The sequence below is a fragment of the Lissotriton vulgaris genome, chromosome 10 (assembly GCF_964263255.1).
Source record: "Lissotriton vulgaris chromosome 10, aLisVul1.2, whole genome shotgun sequence".
Taxonomy (NCBI): Eukaryota; Metazoa; Chordata; class Amphibia; order Caudata; family Salamandridae; genus Lissotriton; species Lissotriton vulgaris.
Window position 1 is genome coordinate 808723807 of NC_141698.1, and position 18127 is coordinate 808741933.

General features: G+C 52.0%; 1 protein-coding gene across 1 annotated transcript in view; it reads right to left on the bottom strand.

Annotated features, from left to right (window-relative positions):
- KIF15 (kinesin family member 15) overlaps nucleotides 1-18127 on the bottom strand; it is a 927627-nt gene that overhangs the window by 792275 nt on the left and 117225 nt on the right. The window contains exon 6 of the mRNA XM_086941724.1: nucleotides 5432-5529. Coding sequence (XP_086797850.1) covers nucleotides 5432-5529 — 98 coding nt within the window. The remainder of the gene's footprint in view (nucleotides 1-5431; nucleotides 5530-18127) is intronic.

An 18127-nucleotide genomic window follows, 5' to 3' on the forward strand; every position in this document is an offset into this window, starting at 1 on the left:
CAGCTTATCCATAGGGCATTCCCCAGGGATCCCTCCCCCGGTTGCCTAGATGCGAAGTTTTGGCATTTTAAATTCAGGTGTGTTGCAAATACGTCTATTGTCGGTGTTCCCCACCTTCTGAATAGCCTTAGCGTCTCCTGTGAATTGAGCTCCCACTAGTGGGATGCTGATGTTTGTCTGCTGAGCCAGTCCGCTTCCACATTGTCTTATCCTGGTAGGTGTATGGCTACCAGGTCTATTTTTTGTGGGATAGCCTATCTCCATATCTCCTGTGCTAGGTTCGATAGAAGAGCGGATTGTGTTCCTCCCTGTTTGTTGATGTAGAACATTGTTGTGGTGTTGTTTGTTTGTATCAACACTCTCTGGCTGTACAGTTTTGTCTGGAAGGATTTCAGTGCGAGGAACACGGTCTTTAGTTCCAGGTAGTTGATGTGTTTATCAGCTGATTTTATCAGCATCCACTGGAGTCCACAGACCCCTCACCCTGAGCTTGCTCATGTGTGCTCCCCATCCCTTCTGTAATGAGTCTGTGGTGATGGTCACTGTTGGTGTCGGTGGTGTTAGAGGCTTCCCTTCTGTTATGTTCTCCATGTTCCACCACATCATCTCCTCCTGCACTGCGTGTGTTACAACCACTAGATCTTCCCAACTCCCTGTAGCATGTGACCATTGTTCTTGCAGCCATTCTTGGAATGGTCTCATGTGGAGGCGTACATTTGGTACCAAATGTATGCAGGAGGCCATCATGCCCATGACCTTGCTCGCTGTCCTCACTGTCAGAGCTCGCCCCTTCTGGTAAAGGCGCGTCTCCTTCAGCAGGGCCCGTGTCCTTTTGTCGCTGGGGAACACCTTGCTCTGTATGGTGTTGATCTGCACTCCTAGGAAGATTTTCACTTGCTCTGGTTCCATAGAGGATTTCCCCCAGTGAATGGAGAAACCCAGGTCCACCAGCGTACTTGTCACGCGTTCTGCGTGCTGCTTGCATGTCCCGTGCGAACTTGCCTTTATTAGCCAGTCGTCCAGGTAAGGGTATACATGGATCCCTTCCCTCCTTAGGTGCGTTGCTGCAAGGCACTTGGTGAACACCCTTGGTGCGGATTTTAGTCTGAATGCCAGGGCTGTGAACTGGTAGTGGTGTTTGTGGATGGCAAACCTCAGTGTTTGTGCCACCTGTTCATTGGGATGTGCAGGTAGGCATCTTTGAGGTCTATGGTGGCCATGAAGTCTCTGCCCCTTATTTGAGGAATGACCTCTTGTAGGGACGTTATCTTGAACGTTTGTGTTTTTACGAATTTGTTCAGGAACCTTAAGTCTAGGATTGGTCTCAGTGTTTTGTCCACCTCTGGCACAAGGAAGTATGTTGAGTACCTCCTTTGTTCCTTCCTCTGTAGGGTACTGGTTCGATGGCCTTTTTTTATGAGGTCCTCCGCTTTCTTTTGAAGTAGCTCTAGCTCTCTTCCTGACTGCACCCTCCTTTTCGGCTTCCTGTTTGGTGGGGTCTTCTCCACTTCTATGCAGTATTCAAACTGTATGATGTTCAGTACCCATTTGTCTGTGGTTATTCTCTTCCACTCCTGGAATAAATGACTTAGTCTGCCTCCTACAGGTGTTACATGTTCGCAGATGTTTGGTCCGTGTAACCCTGCGTTGCTCTTTTTGTGCTCCACCCGGGGAGGATTTGCGCGGGTGGGCACTATGTCATAACGGAGTCACTTTGAGGTGGGCTGTTGGCCTTCGCTTTTGTTTTGTCCACGTCCGTTTCCTCTCCCGCGAAAGGACTGGCCCCTCTGTTGGTGCATTGTTTGTTTCTGGTGCCCTTGCTGTGCTTGGGTGTCACCATGTGGTGACTGCTGGAATGTTTAGTGAGACGTTCCTGGCTGGTTACCCCTCCTTCCGTTCGGTCTTCGTGACGGGGTACCCCTCTTAGTTCCTCTGAATTGTAAGGCCCAATGGACCTTGCAGTTTCGTTTTCCTTCTTCAGCTGGGTCAGTTTTTCATCCACTGGTGCCCCAAACAAGGTCTTCCATTGAACAGGGTGCCTAGAATGATGTGCTGCACCTCTGGTTTGAACCCCGAGATCCTGAGACAAGCCTGCCTTCTCTCGGTGACTCCCAACATCATCAGCCTGCTGGACTGGTCAGCTCCGTCCAAGGCTGTTTTGAGGCAAGCATTTGCCATATTTTCCCCTCCTCCACAAGGTGTGAAGCTCTTTGTTGGTACTCGTCTGGGAGGTGCTTTATCAGCTGCCCAATCTCGTCCATAATTTGGTACTGGTGCCTGTTTAACAGGGCGTTTGAGTTTGCCATGCGCCAGTGCATTGCAGCATATCTTTCTATTTTCTTTCCAGTTAGGTCCGTCCTCCTGCTTTCCTTGTCTGGAGGTGGTCCCGATGTTGTTGGCACATTACCCCTCTTCCTGGCGGTTGCCGTAATAATGGAGTCCGCAGTAACACATCCTCGGATGTATGGAGGGTCCTTGGCGGAGTGTTTATATTTCTTCTCCGTCCTAGGTGTTACGGAGCTGCATGTCTCTGGTTTCTTGAACGCCTCCATCCCCTGTGCCATGACACTCTCAAGCATGGGGCGGTACTGGCTCCTAGTCTGCATGGGGAGCAGTGTCTCCAGGAGGAAGTCTGCCTTTTCTTTCTACTTATCCAGCTTCACTCCAAAAGCTTTTGCCGCGTTCTTGACGACCATATTGTATATTCCAATGCCGTCTGGCGGCGAAGGCCTCGAAGGGTACGTGTCCACGGCCTCTTCTGGGTTCTCGGTGTCGAAGTCCTGCCACTCCAGGTCTTGTGTCCCTGTTAATGCTGATCCGAGCGTTGTCCGCTGATAGTCTTCACTCTCGTCTTCGTGGTAGAAGGTTACTTCCTCCGGGTGTTCCAGGATTTTGGGACTTTTCGGCGACTCTTCGGCCTCAAAGTCCTCCTTCTCTTCTACGTCGACGATCACCGTGCTAGGCTTCGACGGGATGTTGAACCTCTTCATCCTCTTGTCGGACTCTTTTTTCTTTGCAGGATGTTCTACATTTCGGCCTCGAGCAGTCTTTTCTTTCTCTCCATTTTTGCGGCCTGTTTGGCGCCGAACGGGTCGGCTGCTCTCTTTGACGTATACTTCGACGTTGAAATGGGCCTTCGGTCCTTTGTCGGCGCCGAAGCTGCCTTCGGATCCTTATGTTTCAAAGTCGAACGTTCCTTTTCGGGGACGTGCTTCGACGACCTTGGCTTTTTGCCGGTCTTCGCCGCCTAGGAGTCCTTTTCGAAGGATCCGCTGGGCTTTTTGTCCTTGGATGCAGCTGTGGCCGTCGAGCTTTTCGGCGCCAGTGCTCCCTTCGAGGACTTTGACTTCGTTTTTCGAGAATCTGCCTCAGACTTTCGAGGCTCTGTCGGGGATTTGGGGGTCAACGACTCTCCTACCTCTTTCGAAGTTTTCTTATCGGTCTCTACGGCTGTGTAGTCGTCGTCTTCTCCGGCGACGTGGTCCTCTTCATCGCTCGAGAACCCCATGTGTCGCAGGGACGGCTGCTGACCCTTTCCCTGCATGTTGTAGTTGTCTAGTCTCTGTCGCTCTCTAACCCGGAGAGTCTTCGGTGTGAAGGAGGAGCAGGCGTTGTAGTCCTTGCTCTCGTGGTTGACCGGCAGGCAGAGGTTGCAAACCGGGTGCTGATCCTTCTGCGCGTATTTGTGGTGGCAGTTACGGCAGAATTTAAATGGTGTGTTGTCCATTTCGCGTGCTCAGGGGGCCCCCTGTGCGCATTCTCCGTTGGCCGAAGTTTTTGAAATTCTCCTCCTTCTTTGTCGTCCCGGCTCGATGGTGTTATCCCTCGTCGTCTTAGTCTTTTCGTGCAAAATAGACCTCTTGTGTCTTCTTTCCCTCCAAAACTCTGGAGGGACTCAGGAACGATCCAGACCCAACGGCGGAAAAAAGAATCTTAAGATGGGCCCAAGGGTGGGAGCTTCCGCAGGAAGCGTGCCGACGTCACGGGGAGGACACCGAAAGGTGGGACGTCGACACCCACCTGGGCTACATAAAAAAAAAAAGAGAAAAGACTACGATTCCGGACGCAACCACTAGACCGCGGAATAATGCACAGCATAGGGAATCCAGAAAGATTCACGCTGCAAAACCTGATATTCTCAACATCGGTTGAGTGCTGCAGTCCATGAAACCCACATGGAAGCATGCTTTGAAGTAAATAAGGAAACCCGAAATGGTTGAGATTGTCATGTCCATTGTTAAAGGTCAACAAGACTTGAACGTTGAGGTAGTGTTCCTCTTCAATAAATATTAAGGGACTTAAGAAATCTGACATCTAGAAGAAACTAGTTCTTCATCATTCAATGGAGATAGTTTACGTGAAGCGCTCTCAAAGAAAGAGGCTGCCAATCTTAAATATTAAAGGTGACAAATCCACTGCCTCAGTAGCACCACAGAATGCACACTGTTCATCCCAGTCTGCTTTTCCAGATTCAAGACCTGCCTCATACTACAGAAGGATCTAACGAGAATAAGACCCTTCAGCCTTTTTTCCTTCTCCATATCTTTGGAGTGGGACATGATATTTTGCACACTGGAGGTTTACGCAAAATCAACAGCAACTACATCTTTCACAAGAGGTGTACTTCGTCCTCTGTACCACACCTTCATTTTCAGAAATAGATTAATCTTTTGTGATATTTCAGTTCTGGAAGAGTAAGTTTGACATATGTTAAGAGGCTGTCGCTCTTAGTCAGGATGTAAGTCATGCATACATAACAATTGATCCTCCACTAGAAATCTACTTTTCACAGAAAAGCAACCATTTTACAAGTATTGTCATGCTATCAAAAATAACTTCTCAAAAGAAGTAAATTCCAGATACCGATCTTTCCCCAGAAAAGCAGCCAGCAACTTACCAATGAATTAAAATGTAACAACATGCAACAAATTGATTCTGATCATGGTAGCTAAAAAGGAAAACATTATTAACGTACTTAAGGTACGAAACATGTAGTATCCAGTGCTCTGAGGCTTTCCTCACCCTTCATAAAAGCAAGAGTGCCATGGTCTCTAGGCGAAGCGCCTGCAGTCCAATCACTCATTAACGAAAACACCGACCCAAAAAAATAAATGAATGGGGCTTAGAGAAGATTTTTATTGTGATTCCTAAAACTTCTAAATATGTAGGTTCCAACGATTTCCTGCCTGACCAATGCAAATATTCAAAACAAATCAATTTAGGAAATTATCTAATAAAGGTAAACTTCATCAGTAAACTTCATCAGTAGTTTTCAAAGTAATTAAGCACACGGGCATACTTTGCAAGAAGCAAGACCGTGCGTGCAGTATTTTTTGGGGTGCAAAGACATGCTGGCCTGCAACTGGAAAGTCAGTGGCATATGGCGAAAGCGATTAATAGCACAAGTGGTCTTTTACATCCAACTTCTTACCTTTTCCTTTTCACGATTTATTAAGAAAAACAAATATTCAAAGCTTCGAGGAATTACTCCTCTTAGGTTATGAGTGAAGTTGTCAGACTCAGATGGCCCTAAGGAGAAATAAAGCGGAAACATGAGTATTGAGCAACTTATAATTTCAAAAGCCTAGGAAGTGTTTAGATACAAGATACTGAAGTTACCAATAATATTAGCATAAAATATTGACATGGTAAGAATAATTTTCGAGTTAGGATGAAGACAAGGGATTGTAAACATGCAATGTAATTACTGAAAATGCCATATATTATGCAGGTAAGATTATATAATGCCACATTACATAACAGTAGGTACCACACTTCATTTTAGAAATTAACTGTATAAAAAAAAATTCGAGAAAATGTAAACAGTGCGTCATGCTTTTCAAGCAGCTGCTGTACCCTTTTAAAGTGAAGCTTCATTCACATTGGATTATTATTTAGGGTCAGATATACAATGCACTGGAGAAGGGAAAGACAGGTGGAGAGACAGGGGGCAGTCAACATAAAGGCTGAGTAGACTAGATTTCTGCTATCCAACATTTATCCTACATCTGAATAGACTCCCCTAAATATGCTGTGCAAACACTCCAATACATCGAAAAACTGTTTGGAGCCCAGGTCAGACAGTCATGCGGGTAAGGCCTTGGGTAGACCTGCCTCTCCATAACACTAAGATGGCAGCACCGACCGAAGACAATTGGCATACCTATACAGATGGTGGCACCGTTTTTTTTTTTTTTAACTCCGCTGACAGTCGGTGGCACTGACAAAGTGACATAAAACTGCTTTGATTTAACATAAGTAAGGGACTGGCGTACCACGTCGGAGGGAGGGGAACTAGATTGTATCCCCCAAGATGGTCGAACCCGTGAGAGCAAGGAGGGGGTACAGCTAAGGAGAGACTGGCACAGCACTTCAGACATTCCCCGACTCCAATGGCCTGGAGCAGAGGCGGGCATAACTGAAGAGGAGCCCGACACCTCGGTTAAGTGTGGGATGGCAAACGGGAGACACGCCAGGCAAGTCACAGGGACTGGCTAGCCATCTTCTCTTCGACGTTTCGCCTCAAACAGGGACCAATCTCTTTCTATCTCTTCCCCCCTACCATCCAACCACCTGAGGCGCGTGGACAATGAGAGATGGATTATAACTTCTCTGTCCTCACCACCCCCCCATAAAAAAGTGGTGTATTAGTAGAGGTGGGTGAAAACTCATCCCAAATAATGAATCCCAGTCTGTGTCAGGTGAACCACAAAAGTTACTAAATAAACATGAGCATAAGCCTCTGTTAGCTTGGCACAAAGCAGTTGGGTTTCATTTGGAGGCAATGTGTAAAGTAATTATGCAGTACTCAATAAGTAATAAAGTGAAAACACAGAACAAGTAAAATCCCAAACCAATTGACTAATTTAGAACAATAAACTATTTTTAATAAATAAAGTGACTGTAGGAAGGGGGAGTCTCTAGTTGGCGCAGTGCAACACTAGCGACAAGCAGGGACTCTCCTCTTCCTCGTCAGGGCTGAGGGTTACCTTTCAGACAACCTCTGCTTACCCTCTAGGTAGTGTGGCTTAAGCAGTCGTAGGCTAATCTTTGGGGCATATAGGTTAAACACTTGCAATAGTACACCTTTACAACCAACCCACCACACAACGAGACCAGACTGTATTCTGTAAAAATATATATCTTTATATAGATTTTAAGCAGGCTTGTGAATACAGTCAACGTACTTTACGATAACGGTTGCAAGTTACTCAGTTCAGGTTACCACAGTTCTTTCTAGCAGTTTTAAGCGTTCTCTTAGGGCCCTCAGGCCGATGTCAACAAAAGTTCATGTGGGGCAGGCGGCTTCCAGGGGATCTGTCCCACGTCGCGTTGCCTTCCCGGGGTCGCTGTTCGTTGCGGCTCTCAGCCGAGCAGTTCACGGGTCATCCGGGGCAGCGGTGTTCTGTGGCGGCAGGGTCCTCTTCTCGTCGTCCGCTCCGACCCTGGAGGCGGCGGCTGTGCGGTGGCGGCAAGTGGCAGTACGGTCCCCAAGTGCAGGACGTACCCAGCCAAGTGCCGGTGCAGCGGTGCGCTCACAGCTGGGCTGTCGGGCAGGCTACCGACCTTGCGGATTCTCACAGGGTAACTGTCCGTCTTTGCAGGTGAGAGGCTGCTCGTTGCGCAGTCAACTCGAGAGCTCGGACCGGACGGGTCCTCCTTTGCTTTGCTCTCGGGCTCCCGGTGCAGTTGCGGTCACGGTGTTCGGGCCAGCGGCGGCTGGACCTCACGTTGCTCTCGCTGTTGCTTTGGGCCCCGGTCACGGTGGTCGGGTGGATGTCGTTGCCTTGGAGGAGATTCCTCCGTCGGTACTGCAGCGATGGCCAGCACCCGCAGTCGCTTTCTTTCAGGGGGTAGCGCCCACTGGTCCTGGGGCGCTGGTCAGGGGGCAAGTTCACAGCAAGCCCTTGGAGATCTCTTTAGTAGAGTTTGGCACAAAGTAAAGCAAAAGTCTTCTCGTAGTCTTTTCTTCTTCCTCTCCTTCGGCAGCAAGGCACCAGACACAGGCAAGAGTCAGCACCCTTCCTTGTCTCTCACGGTCCTTCTCGTAGGGCAGAGTCCTTCTGTGGCCCAAACAGGATCTAATTCTCAAGGAGCAGGGCTCCTTCTTTTATAGGCCAATTCTTTTGTTCTCGCAGGCCAGGGGGGCCTTTGCATAGCCACTCTCAGTCCTTGAGTACCCCGGTGGGTGTACTCCGGCGTCTGCTTTCAGTGTGAGGGGCAGGCGCATCAGACGCCCCACAGGAGGTGGAGCCAGCATTGTGCGGACAGGGGCAGCCAGATTACCTTGTTGATGGGGCTTCGCCCTTCCTGGGCCAGGTGTCGGCTGAATCATCCGACGCTCCCCAGGAGGGTGGAGCCAGCATTGTGGTGGCAGAGCACAGCAAGATCCAGAGTCAAGAGCCACTCCTACCTCCCACTAAGGTGTAATCTGCGCATTCACCACCTGTCATCCTCCCAGCCCTGTCACTCACACGTCCCAGACAGTCAGATACACATACCAGCAGAGGCGGGCTGAAATGGTTAGGCAAGCAAATGCTAACTTTCTAAAAGTAGCATTTGCAAACCCAGGATATTAAAATAAACTTTACTAAAAGAAATATTTTATCATCCTGAGTTCATGCATACCAAACACGACGCACTACCATGCTCCTTGAGCCTGCTGGGATTATAGGGTGTAATAACTCCAGCAGCTCAGTCTGGCCTAATGGAGCAGGTAGCCTTCAATAGTGAAATACGGTTTTGGTTGTAAGTCACTACTAGGACATGCCACACACATCAGGGCTTGTCCTACCTTACACCTACAACGCACCCTGCCCGCAGGCCTACCATAGGGGTGACTAATATGTAGTCAAGGGAAGGTTCGAGGCTGGCAAGTGGGTGCACTCGCCCAGCTAGCGTGGCAGTACGAGACCGCACGCGGGTTCTGCGGTCGCAGTTCCCAGACACATCTTTACGGCTGCTTCGGTGGGTGGCGCAACCAGCGCTGCAGGCCCACCAGCAGTATTGGCATCTACAAGCCCCGGCACTCTTTAGTGCGCATTACTAGGGACTGACAGTAAATCCAATGCACCAATCATGGATACCAATCGCATGTTCAATTTACAGTAGGGAGCACTTGCACTGCGGCACGGGTCAGCCGTGGCGCAGTGCCCTGAGTATCGGAAAACCAGCAAAACATCGGAGGCACATCAGCAAAAAGTGGAAGGGAGACTCACGCCAAGGTGCCAGGTCTAACATGTGTCCCCTCCAGCTGAAATGTGGGGGGAACTACCCTTCCCCAGGGAGTTCCACATCACTAAGGCGGAAAAATCTGGACAGACCGTCAGCGTTGGCGTGATCGGTGCCAGGGCGGTGTTCCACCGTAAAGTCCATACTCTGTAGAGAAATGGACCACCTTAACAGTTTCGGGTTCTCACCCCTCATTTGCATCAACCATCTGAGGGGCCTGTGGTCCGTCTGAACTCGGAAGTGAGACCCAAACAAGTAGGGTCTTAGATTCTTCAGCGCCCAGACCACAGCAAATGCTTCACGCTCTATTGCACTCCACCTACTTTCCCGTGGGAGTAACCTCCTACTTATGAAGGCTACGGGTTGGTCAAAGCCCTCCTCAGTCATCTGTGAGAGAACGGCCCCTACACCATGCTCTGAAGCGTCTGTTTGCACTATGAACTCCTTGGAGAAATCAGGGGCCAGGAGCACGGGCGCCGTGCACATGGCAGTCTTCAGGGTGTCAAAAGCCTTCTGACAGGTGTCAGTCCAAATCACATTCCTGGGCTGCTTCTTCGAAGTCAGCTCTGTCAAGGGGGTCACAATCGTGCCATAACCCTTGACAAACCTCCTGTAATACCCAGTGAGCCCCAGGAAGGCTCTCACTGCAGTCTGGGTCTTGGGGGGCTCCCAAGCCAGGATGGTCTCGATTTTGGGCTGCAAGGGGGCTACCTTGCCACTCCCAACTTGGTGACCCAAGTACACCACTGAACCCTGCCCAATCTGGCACTTGCTTGCCTTGATTGTGAGGCCTGCTCTGCGCAGGGCCATCAACACTTCCCAGAGGTGTCGCAGGTGTTCCGGCCAGGTGCCACTGAACACCGCGATGTCATCCAGGTAGGCGGCACTGAACTCGTCCCGTCCAGCCAACACCTGGTTGACCAATCTCTGAAAGGTGGCAGGGGCATTCTTCATTCCAAATGGCATAACCCGGAACTGGAAATGCCCATCTGGTGTAGAGAATGCCGACCTCTCCTTTGCCCCATCGGTCAAGGCGATCTGCCAGTACCCAGACGTTAAATCAAACGTACTAAGGAACTTGGCAGCCCCCAGCCGATCAATGAGCTCATCAGCTCTGGGGATGGGGTGCGCGTCAGTCTTCGTGACTGAATTGAGTCCTCTGTAGTCCACACAGAACCGGAGTTCGGGTGTGGCTCCCGGCGCAGCAGCCTTCGGAACCAAGACCACGGGGCTGGACCAAGGACTGCTGGAAGACTCAACCACCCCGAGGGCAAGCATCTTGGAAACCTCCTCCTTGATGCAGGCCCGGACCCTGTCAGTCACCCTGTAAGCCTTATGCTTCACAGGTAAGCTGTCTCCAGTGTCCACATCATGGACGCACCAATCTGTGACACTCGGAACCAGGGAGAACAGATCTGGAAACTGCCCCAGCAACTGGCGGCAGTCCTCCTGTTGTTCGGCGGTCAGGGTGGGTGAGAGGTTAACTCCATCCACTGACCCATCTTTCTCACAGGCCACCAAGAGGTCAGGAAGAGGCTCCGACTCCTCCTCCATTCCGTCATCAGTTGCCAACAACATGCCCACTTCGGACCTTCGCAAGTGGGGCTTGAGGCGGTTGACATGTAGGACCCGCAAAGGGTTCCTGGGCGTCATCATGTCCACCAAGTATGTCACGGGGCTCTTGCGCTCCACAACCTCAAATGGGCCTGTCCACTTATCTTGAAGGGCACAGGGCTCCACTGGGGCCAGGACATACACCTCTTGTCCAGGTTGAAGCTCGACCAGAGTGGCATTCTGATCGTACCACCGCTTCATTTCCTCCTGGCTGGCTTCCAGATTTGCCTCGGCAAGTTGTCTGAAGCGTCTGGTCTGGTTTCTGAAGGCCAGCATGTAGCTATATACATTCTGGGGAGGTTTCCTGGGAGATTGCTCCCAGCCTTCTTTTACCAAACTCAGCGGTCCTCTCACGGGGTGACCGTACAGTAGTTCAAAGGGGCTGAACCCTAGGGACTTCTGTGGTACCTCGCGATATGCAAAGAGCAGGCATGGTAAGAGGACGTCCCACTTACGCCTCATCGGACCTTCTAGGCCCATGATCATGCCTTTCAGGGTTCGGTTGAATCTCTCAACCAACCCGTTACCTTGGGGATGGTAAGGCGTGGTGAACTTATACGTTACGCCACACTCTTGCCAAAGGGACTTCATATACTTGGATATGAAATTGGTCCCCCTGTCGCTCACCACCTCTAGAGGGAATCCCACTCGTGAGAAAATTCCCATCAGTGCACGTCCCACCACGGGGCCGTCACTGTCCTCAGAGGGATGGCTTCAGGGTACCGGGTGGCATGATCCACCAAGACCAGGATGAACCTGTTGCCCATGGCTGTCTTGGGGTCCAGAGGCCCAACGATGTCAATACCCACTCGCTGGAATGGCGTACCGACCACAGGGAAGGGTTGGAGGGGAGCCTTGTTCTTCCCTCCCGTCTTCCCACTTGCCTGGCAAGTCGGACAGGTTCTGCAATGAGCATCTGAACTCTTATGCATTTGGGGCCAGTAAAAGTGGGTGACAAGCCTGTCATAGGTCTTGTCCATCCCCAAATGTCCTGCTAAAGGCACATCGTGAGCCAGACCCAGTAGGAAGGCTCTGAACTTCTGGGGTACCACCAGCACACGGGCTGACCCAGGTTCAGCAGCCTTAGGCTCCGAATACAGGAGGTCGTTCTCCCAGTACACGTAATATGTTTTGGCCTGAACACCATTGGCCTGGTCTGCAGCCTGCTGCCGCATACCCACGAGAGAAGGGCATTCTTTCTGCTCCTTGCAGAAGTCCTCCCTGGAGGGTCCTCCTTCTTGCTGCCAATGGGTCAGCCCAGGCAGGTCCCCCAGTTTGGCGATCTGTTCCCCTGTAGGCTCCAGGGCATCCCCCTCAAGGTCTGCTTCCTCCTGGACCGTGGGAACTTCAGGGGCCGGTTTCCCGCGCCCCCTGCGCCTTCTCCCTAAGGCCGGTTCCTGGGCCTCTCCTTCAGGCCCCAGGACCTCTCGATCACCCCTACTGGCTGCCATCGACCGGGTGGTCACGCACGCCCAGTCAGGCAGACCCACCATCCGCAGGTGAGTCGTCTTCTCCACCTTTTCCCAAGGGGAGTGCTCCAAGTCGTTCCCTAGCAAACAGTCAACAGGCATGGTTTTTCTCACACAGACCTGCAGAGTACCAGAGACCCCCCCCCACTCGAAGGGAACTTGAGCCATCGGACACTGACTCTCAGAATTATCAGCGTTGATAACCCTACAGTAGGCATGGGGTACAACCTGCTCTTGAGACACCAGGTGCTGCCTCACTGCAGTCACACTGGCTCCTGTATCTCTAAGAGCCTCAGCTTCCTTACCATTGATGATCACCACCTGCCCATATTTCTTAGTGTTATTAGGGTGCAGGTAGTTCGTAGGGATCATCTCACTGTCTCCTAGCGAGACTAGGGTCATGTGAACGGGATCTCCACCCCCCGGGACCATCATTTCTTCTCCCAGGTGAACGCTAGTCACTTGTCGGGGCGGAGCACCAGTGGGTGCGGGTTTTCCAAACAGGCGACACTTGGGGTCACTGGATATGTGCCCAGGCTCGCCACATTTGAAACAATTGAAGGGCCCCTTTGGAACAGGTTTACCTGTCGGGGCTCCATTCTGCTTCGGGGGTGGGGGAGGCTGAGAACCCTGCTGCGGGCTCCCCTGGGAGCTACTTTGGGGGCCTTTTTGGAACCCTTTCTGTTTTCCCCCCTTGTCCCCCCCACTCTTCTGCTGGGGACCCTGCCCACTCTTGGCGGAGTCTCCCACGGGACCCTTGTGGACCCTGGTGCTGAGCCAGCGGTCCGCCTCCTCAGCAAGCTTCCTCGGGTTGGACAGCTTGCTATCGATCAGGTGTTGGCGTAACTCAGGAAAACAGTGATCAGACAAGTGCTCCCATGCAATCAAATCAAAGAGACCTTGAAAATCATTAACTTCGCTACCCTTCACCCAACCATCCAGTGCTCTGCAAAAGTAAGTCACATACTCCACATACGTATTCCCAGGCCGCTTAGTACATCCCCTAAACTTCTGTCTATACATTTCAGGGGTAAGCCCGTAACTGTTCATTAAAGCTTCTTTCATGTGGGAATAGTGTGAGAAGTTGGCCCGATATGCAACGTTCGCTATTCTAGCGACCGCTATGTATCGTTCCAACGACCCTTATGGTGTTTGGTTGTAAGTCAACCTATAGACCAGCTATCCTAGTAGCGTGGATACGAGCAGTCTAAGGCTAAAGACTCGAGAGGGCGTGTTAAGCCAGCTGTTTACCACACCTGTACCCCTTGAACACCAAGTGAAAGGACACCACACAAGGGTTATGAAAATAAACAGGATATTTATTAAGATTCACAACAGCCCTGTACTCTTTATGAGGACAGGGTACTAAGCACAAACCAAATCTCTTAGGAAAATACTTCAAGTGCACAATTAAAACAAGTGTCCGAGGACACGGAAAGTTTAAGGTCTCGGGCGGACCCGATAAGGCAAGTCGGAAGCGAGGGACTCGGGACCCTAGAGTAAAGAGGCTATGCAGGCACCGAAATGCCGAGTTACCTAGCCCCGAGGGCTGCGGCTGCACAAGTCTTACAGGCGTCGGGGTCTTCGCTGACGAGCCAGGAGCCGGAAGAAAAGGAGTTGCTGGCCGGCGACCAGTGATGAATAGTTCGTAGAGATCCAAGCCTGGATCAGAGATTGATGATACCTGAAAGCAGAGGGGACCAAGTTCGTACTACTAGCCAGTAGTCAGAGGGTACCAGGAAGGCACCGGTTGGCCGTCACCTCGACCAGGTGAGTGGGCGACGCTAGGCTCTGCAGTCTCACGGACCAGGAGGCGTTGTCGGCGACCACGGTGGAGGTGCGAGCTGTCCCACGAAGGATGATGCTGTCGGCGTCGCTGGGCCCAGGATGGGGCAACAAGCCTTGGCAGATCTCAGGGCCACGTGGTGGGCCTAAGATGGCGTCTTGAGTGGACCAGGAGGGCCCGGGGTGCTTCACGCAAAGATGGAAGCAAGGGTCAGTCTGGAGCAACCAGACCAGCAGTGTTGATTGTCGGATGTCGTCACAGAAGGGCACAAGCCAGCGGCTAGTGACCAGACAACGTGCTGAGCAGCGAGCAGAAGGGCCCCACGCAGATCGGGGAGATGCTGGGAGACTGCACTTCGGTGCTGGAGCGGCTCAGGGTCGGGGCTTCTCGGACCCCAGAGCACTCACCAGAGAATTACTTCGATGGTCGTGCTGGTTAAGAAAGCGTGCAGGTTTTGGTTATGGCCGGTCCCTCGAGGTCTCGTCGCACCCACAGATCACAGCTGAGCTGATGACGTGGGTAGAGGTCAGAGGTGCCAGGGAAGCCGGTTCTCGTCGAGCTGGGCCGTCGGATTCCTTGAGGAAAGACTTACAGCAAACCGCAGAGTTCTTAGATGGTGCCTGCTGATGCAGGGTGACTACTCCTTAGTCACAAGGGAGAAATCTTGAGAAGAGTCTCGAATGTCCTTTCGTAGAAAGTAGTTCTTGATTCAAAGATGATCTAATTTGGAAGGGTCCCCGCTCCGGCCTTTATTCTAAAGAAAGGGGTGGGTACATGACTAGGTCCTGCCCTAAGGGTGGGACCAGGAAGGGGGGTAGTTACACCCCTCTCCCCTGCCGGACTTTCCCCAGGCCAGGGCTGGTGCCCCTGGAACTGGTTCTAACCAGCAGATGCGTAGTGAGCACCGGGGTGCCACTCCGCAGTCACCTTCTCGCAAAAGCCCTACCTACCCAGGATACACAAACCCTGTCTGGGACGGTGCGAACACCGCCCTCGACAGGAAACCCTTTGTCCAAGCTCTCCCCGCTGGAAGGACTCCCAGCAGCAGGAGGTCAGACTCGTGTCTGTGGTGGCAGCATCCATTTTGTGGAGCTGAGGCTTTAGTTAACTTTAACCGGGGTTCACAGTTACGTACATGTCGTGTCCCTCTAGAAGGGCGGAATGCTAACCTCGTCGCCAGAATTGGTGAGGGGGCAGCATCCCGATTCGTATGACACCTTACTCGACATGCCTTGATAACGCGACACCGAAGTTACCGATGTGGTACGCGTTATCATGGAACAGCCATTGGGTCTTGATTCCGCAAGCTGCAACCGGGCTCGGCTCGGGCCAGAACCTAGTTCACACGAGCCCACGCACTCTGCCTCCAGGATTGTCAAGGCCTGCCATAGGAGTGACTGATAGGAACTCGGGTGTCCATTGTATGGTTAGATATAGAGCTACTATACCTAAAGCAAAGGGTGATTACACGACTTTGCCCCAGCTGTCATGCAGCCAGTTGTGTCAAATTTAGGAGGCCAGCCAGGGGTGGCATAATACATGCTGCAGCCCCTGGCGGCCCTGGGTACACCTATGCCCTGCGTTACGGGGTCTGATAAGGTGGCCCAGTACCAATTGGTAAATGCACCTAGGGTACATATCGTAATTTAGAAAGAGAACAGCCAGGCTGTGGGTCTGATTGGCAGGCCCACAGCCAGAGAAAGTCGTAAACCAGTGAAACAAAAGCAAAAAAATCTGGGTGATCATAGGATTGCAGACCCTACTCTCCTACAAATAGGATCTCTGATTTTCAACTGGCAAATCTAGCAAGGTATCTCTCCCTTCGCTAAGGAACCTTCCCCACAACCCCGCTCCCCAATCCTTGTCAGGGACCCGGTGGGAGGACATGGCTACCTCGTATGCCCTAAACCACTGTCCTATGTCATCCCCCTTAAAGAACTCTTTAACTACGTCCTTCGGGATGTGCACTCTTGACTCTACCTGCACTGGCGATGTGCTGCCACCAGAGGGAGGACGATCCAAGTCTCTCTCCTTGAGACTTATCTCCCTCATTTTTACTTCATAATCCATTTGGTGCTTTCGCTCTTCCAGCGCCATTCTTTTCGTTTCAAGCTCCAGTTGGATTTTCAATTCTGCCAGCTTTCTTTCGTGATTCCTCGTTTCCTTCCTGTCCGCCAGCTCCTCTGGCGACAGGCCTTTACCAAAGCTGTGCACGCTGTCTTGTCGTTCGAGATCCACCAGATCCCCAAGTGCATTCTGCTCCTCCGTTGCATCTTGCTCCGCGAGGGCATCTTGATCCTCCGGGGCCTTTCTGGACTCTACCCAGGCTTTCAGGGCCTTGTAGAATTCTGGCTTATTCTTGCAACCAGCGTGCGGAACCTTGAGTTTCTTACAGAAAAACTTCAGCTCGGTCTTTGAGTATTTATCCAGCTTCGCGGCGTCCCACTCGACCTCAAACACCTCCGAGGTCGTGGACTCCGCTCCATCCAGGCTCTTCGTGCCCGGCATGGCTTCCACACTCGGAATCTTCTTTTCGGCAAAATTCAAAAGCAAAGTCTGTGGCTAAGTAACCGGACCGTAATCCTTGTGTAGTGGTCAGAAGCTCAGGTATAGATATCGCAAGTGTAAATTCGAAATCCTCTCGCTGCTGCCAATGTAGGAAGGGGGAGTCTCTAGTTGGCGCAGTGCAACACTAGCGACAAGCAGGGACTCTCCTCTTCCTCGTCAGGGCTGAGGGTTACCTTTCAGACAACCTCTGCTTACCCTCTAGGTAGTGTGGCTTAAGCAGTCGTAGGCTAATCTTTGGGGCATATAGGTTAAACACTTGCAATAGTACACCTTTACAACCAACCCACCACACAACGAGACCAGACTGTATTCTGTAAAAATATATATCTTTATATAGATTTTAAGCAGGCTTGTGAATACAGTCAACGTACTTTACGATAACGGTTGCAAGTTACTCAGTTCAGGTTACCACAGTTCTTTCTAGCAGTTTTAAGCGTTCTCTTAGGGCCCTCAGGCCGATGTCAACAAAAGTTCTTGTGGGGCAGGCGGCTTCCAGGGGATCTGTCCCACGTCGCGTTGCCTTCCCGGGGTCGCTGTTCGTTGCGGCTCTCAGCCGAGCAGTTCACGGGTCATCCGGGGCAGCGGTGTTCTGTGGCGGCAGGGTCCTCTTCTCGTCGTCCGCTCCGACCCTGGAGGCGGCGGCTGTGCGGTGGCGGCAAGTGGCAGTACGGTCCCCAAGTGCAGGACGTACCCAGCCAAGTGCCGGTGCAGCTGTGCGCTCACAGCTGGGCTGTCGGGCAGGCTACAGACCTTGCGGATTCTCACAGGGCAACTGTCCGTCTTTGCAGGTGAGTGGCTGCTCGCTGCGCAGTCAACTCGAGAGCTCGGACCGGACGGGTCCTCCTTTGCTTTGCTCTCGGGCTCCCGGTGCAGTTGCGGTCACGGTGTTCGGGCCAGCGGCGGCTGGACCTCACGTTGCTCTCGCTGTTGCTTTGGGCCCCGGTCACGGTGGTCGGGTGGATGTCGTTGCCTTGGAGGAGATTCCTCCGTCGGTACTGCAGCGATGGCCAGCACCCGCAGTCGCTTTCTTTCAGGGGGTAGCGCCCACTGGTCCTGGGGCGCTGGTCAGGGGGCAAGTTCACAGCAAGCCCTTGGAGATCTCTTTAGTAGAGTTTGGCACAAAGTAAAGCAAAAGTCTTCTCGTAGTCTTTTCTTCTTCCTCTCCTTCGGCAGCAAGGCACCAGACACAGGCAAGAGTCAGCACCCTTCCTTGTCTCTCACGGTCCTTCTCGTAGGGCAGAGTCCTTCTGTGGCCCAAACAGGATCTAATTCTCAAGGAGCAGGGCTCCTTCTTTTATAGGCCAATTCTTTTGTTCTCGCAGGCCAGGGGGGCCTTTGCATAGCCACTCTCAGTCCTTGAGTACCCCGGTGGGTGTACTCCGGCGTCTGCTTTCAGTGTGAGGGGCAGGCGCATCAGACGCCCCACAGGAGGTGGAGCCAGCATTGTGCGGACAGGGGC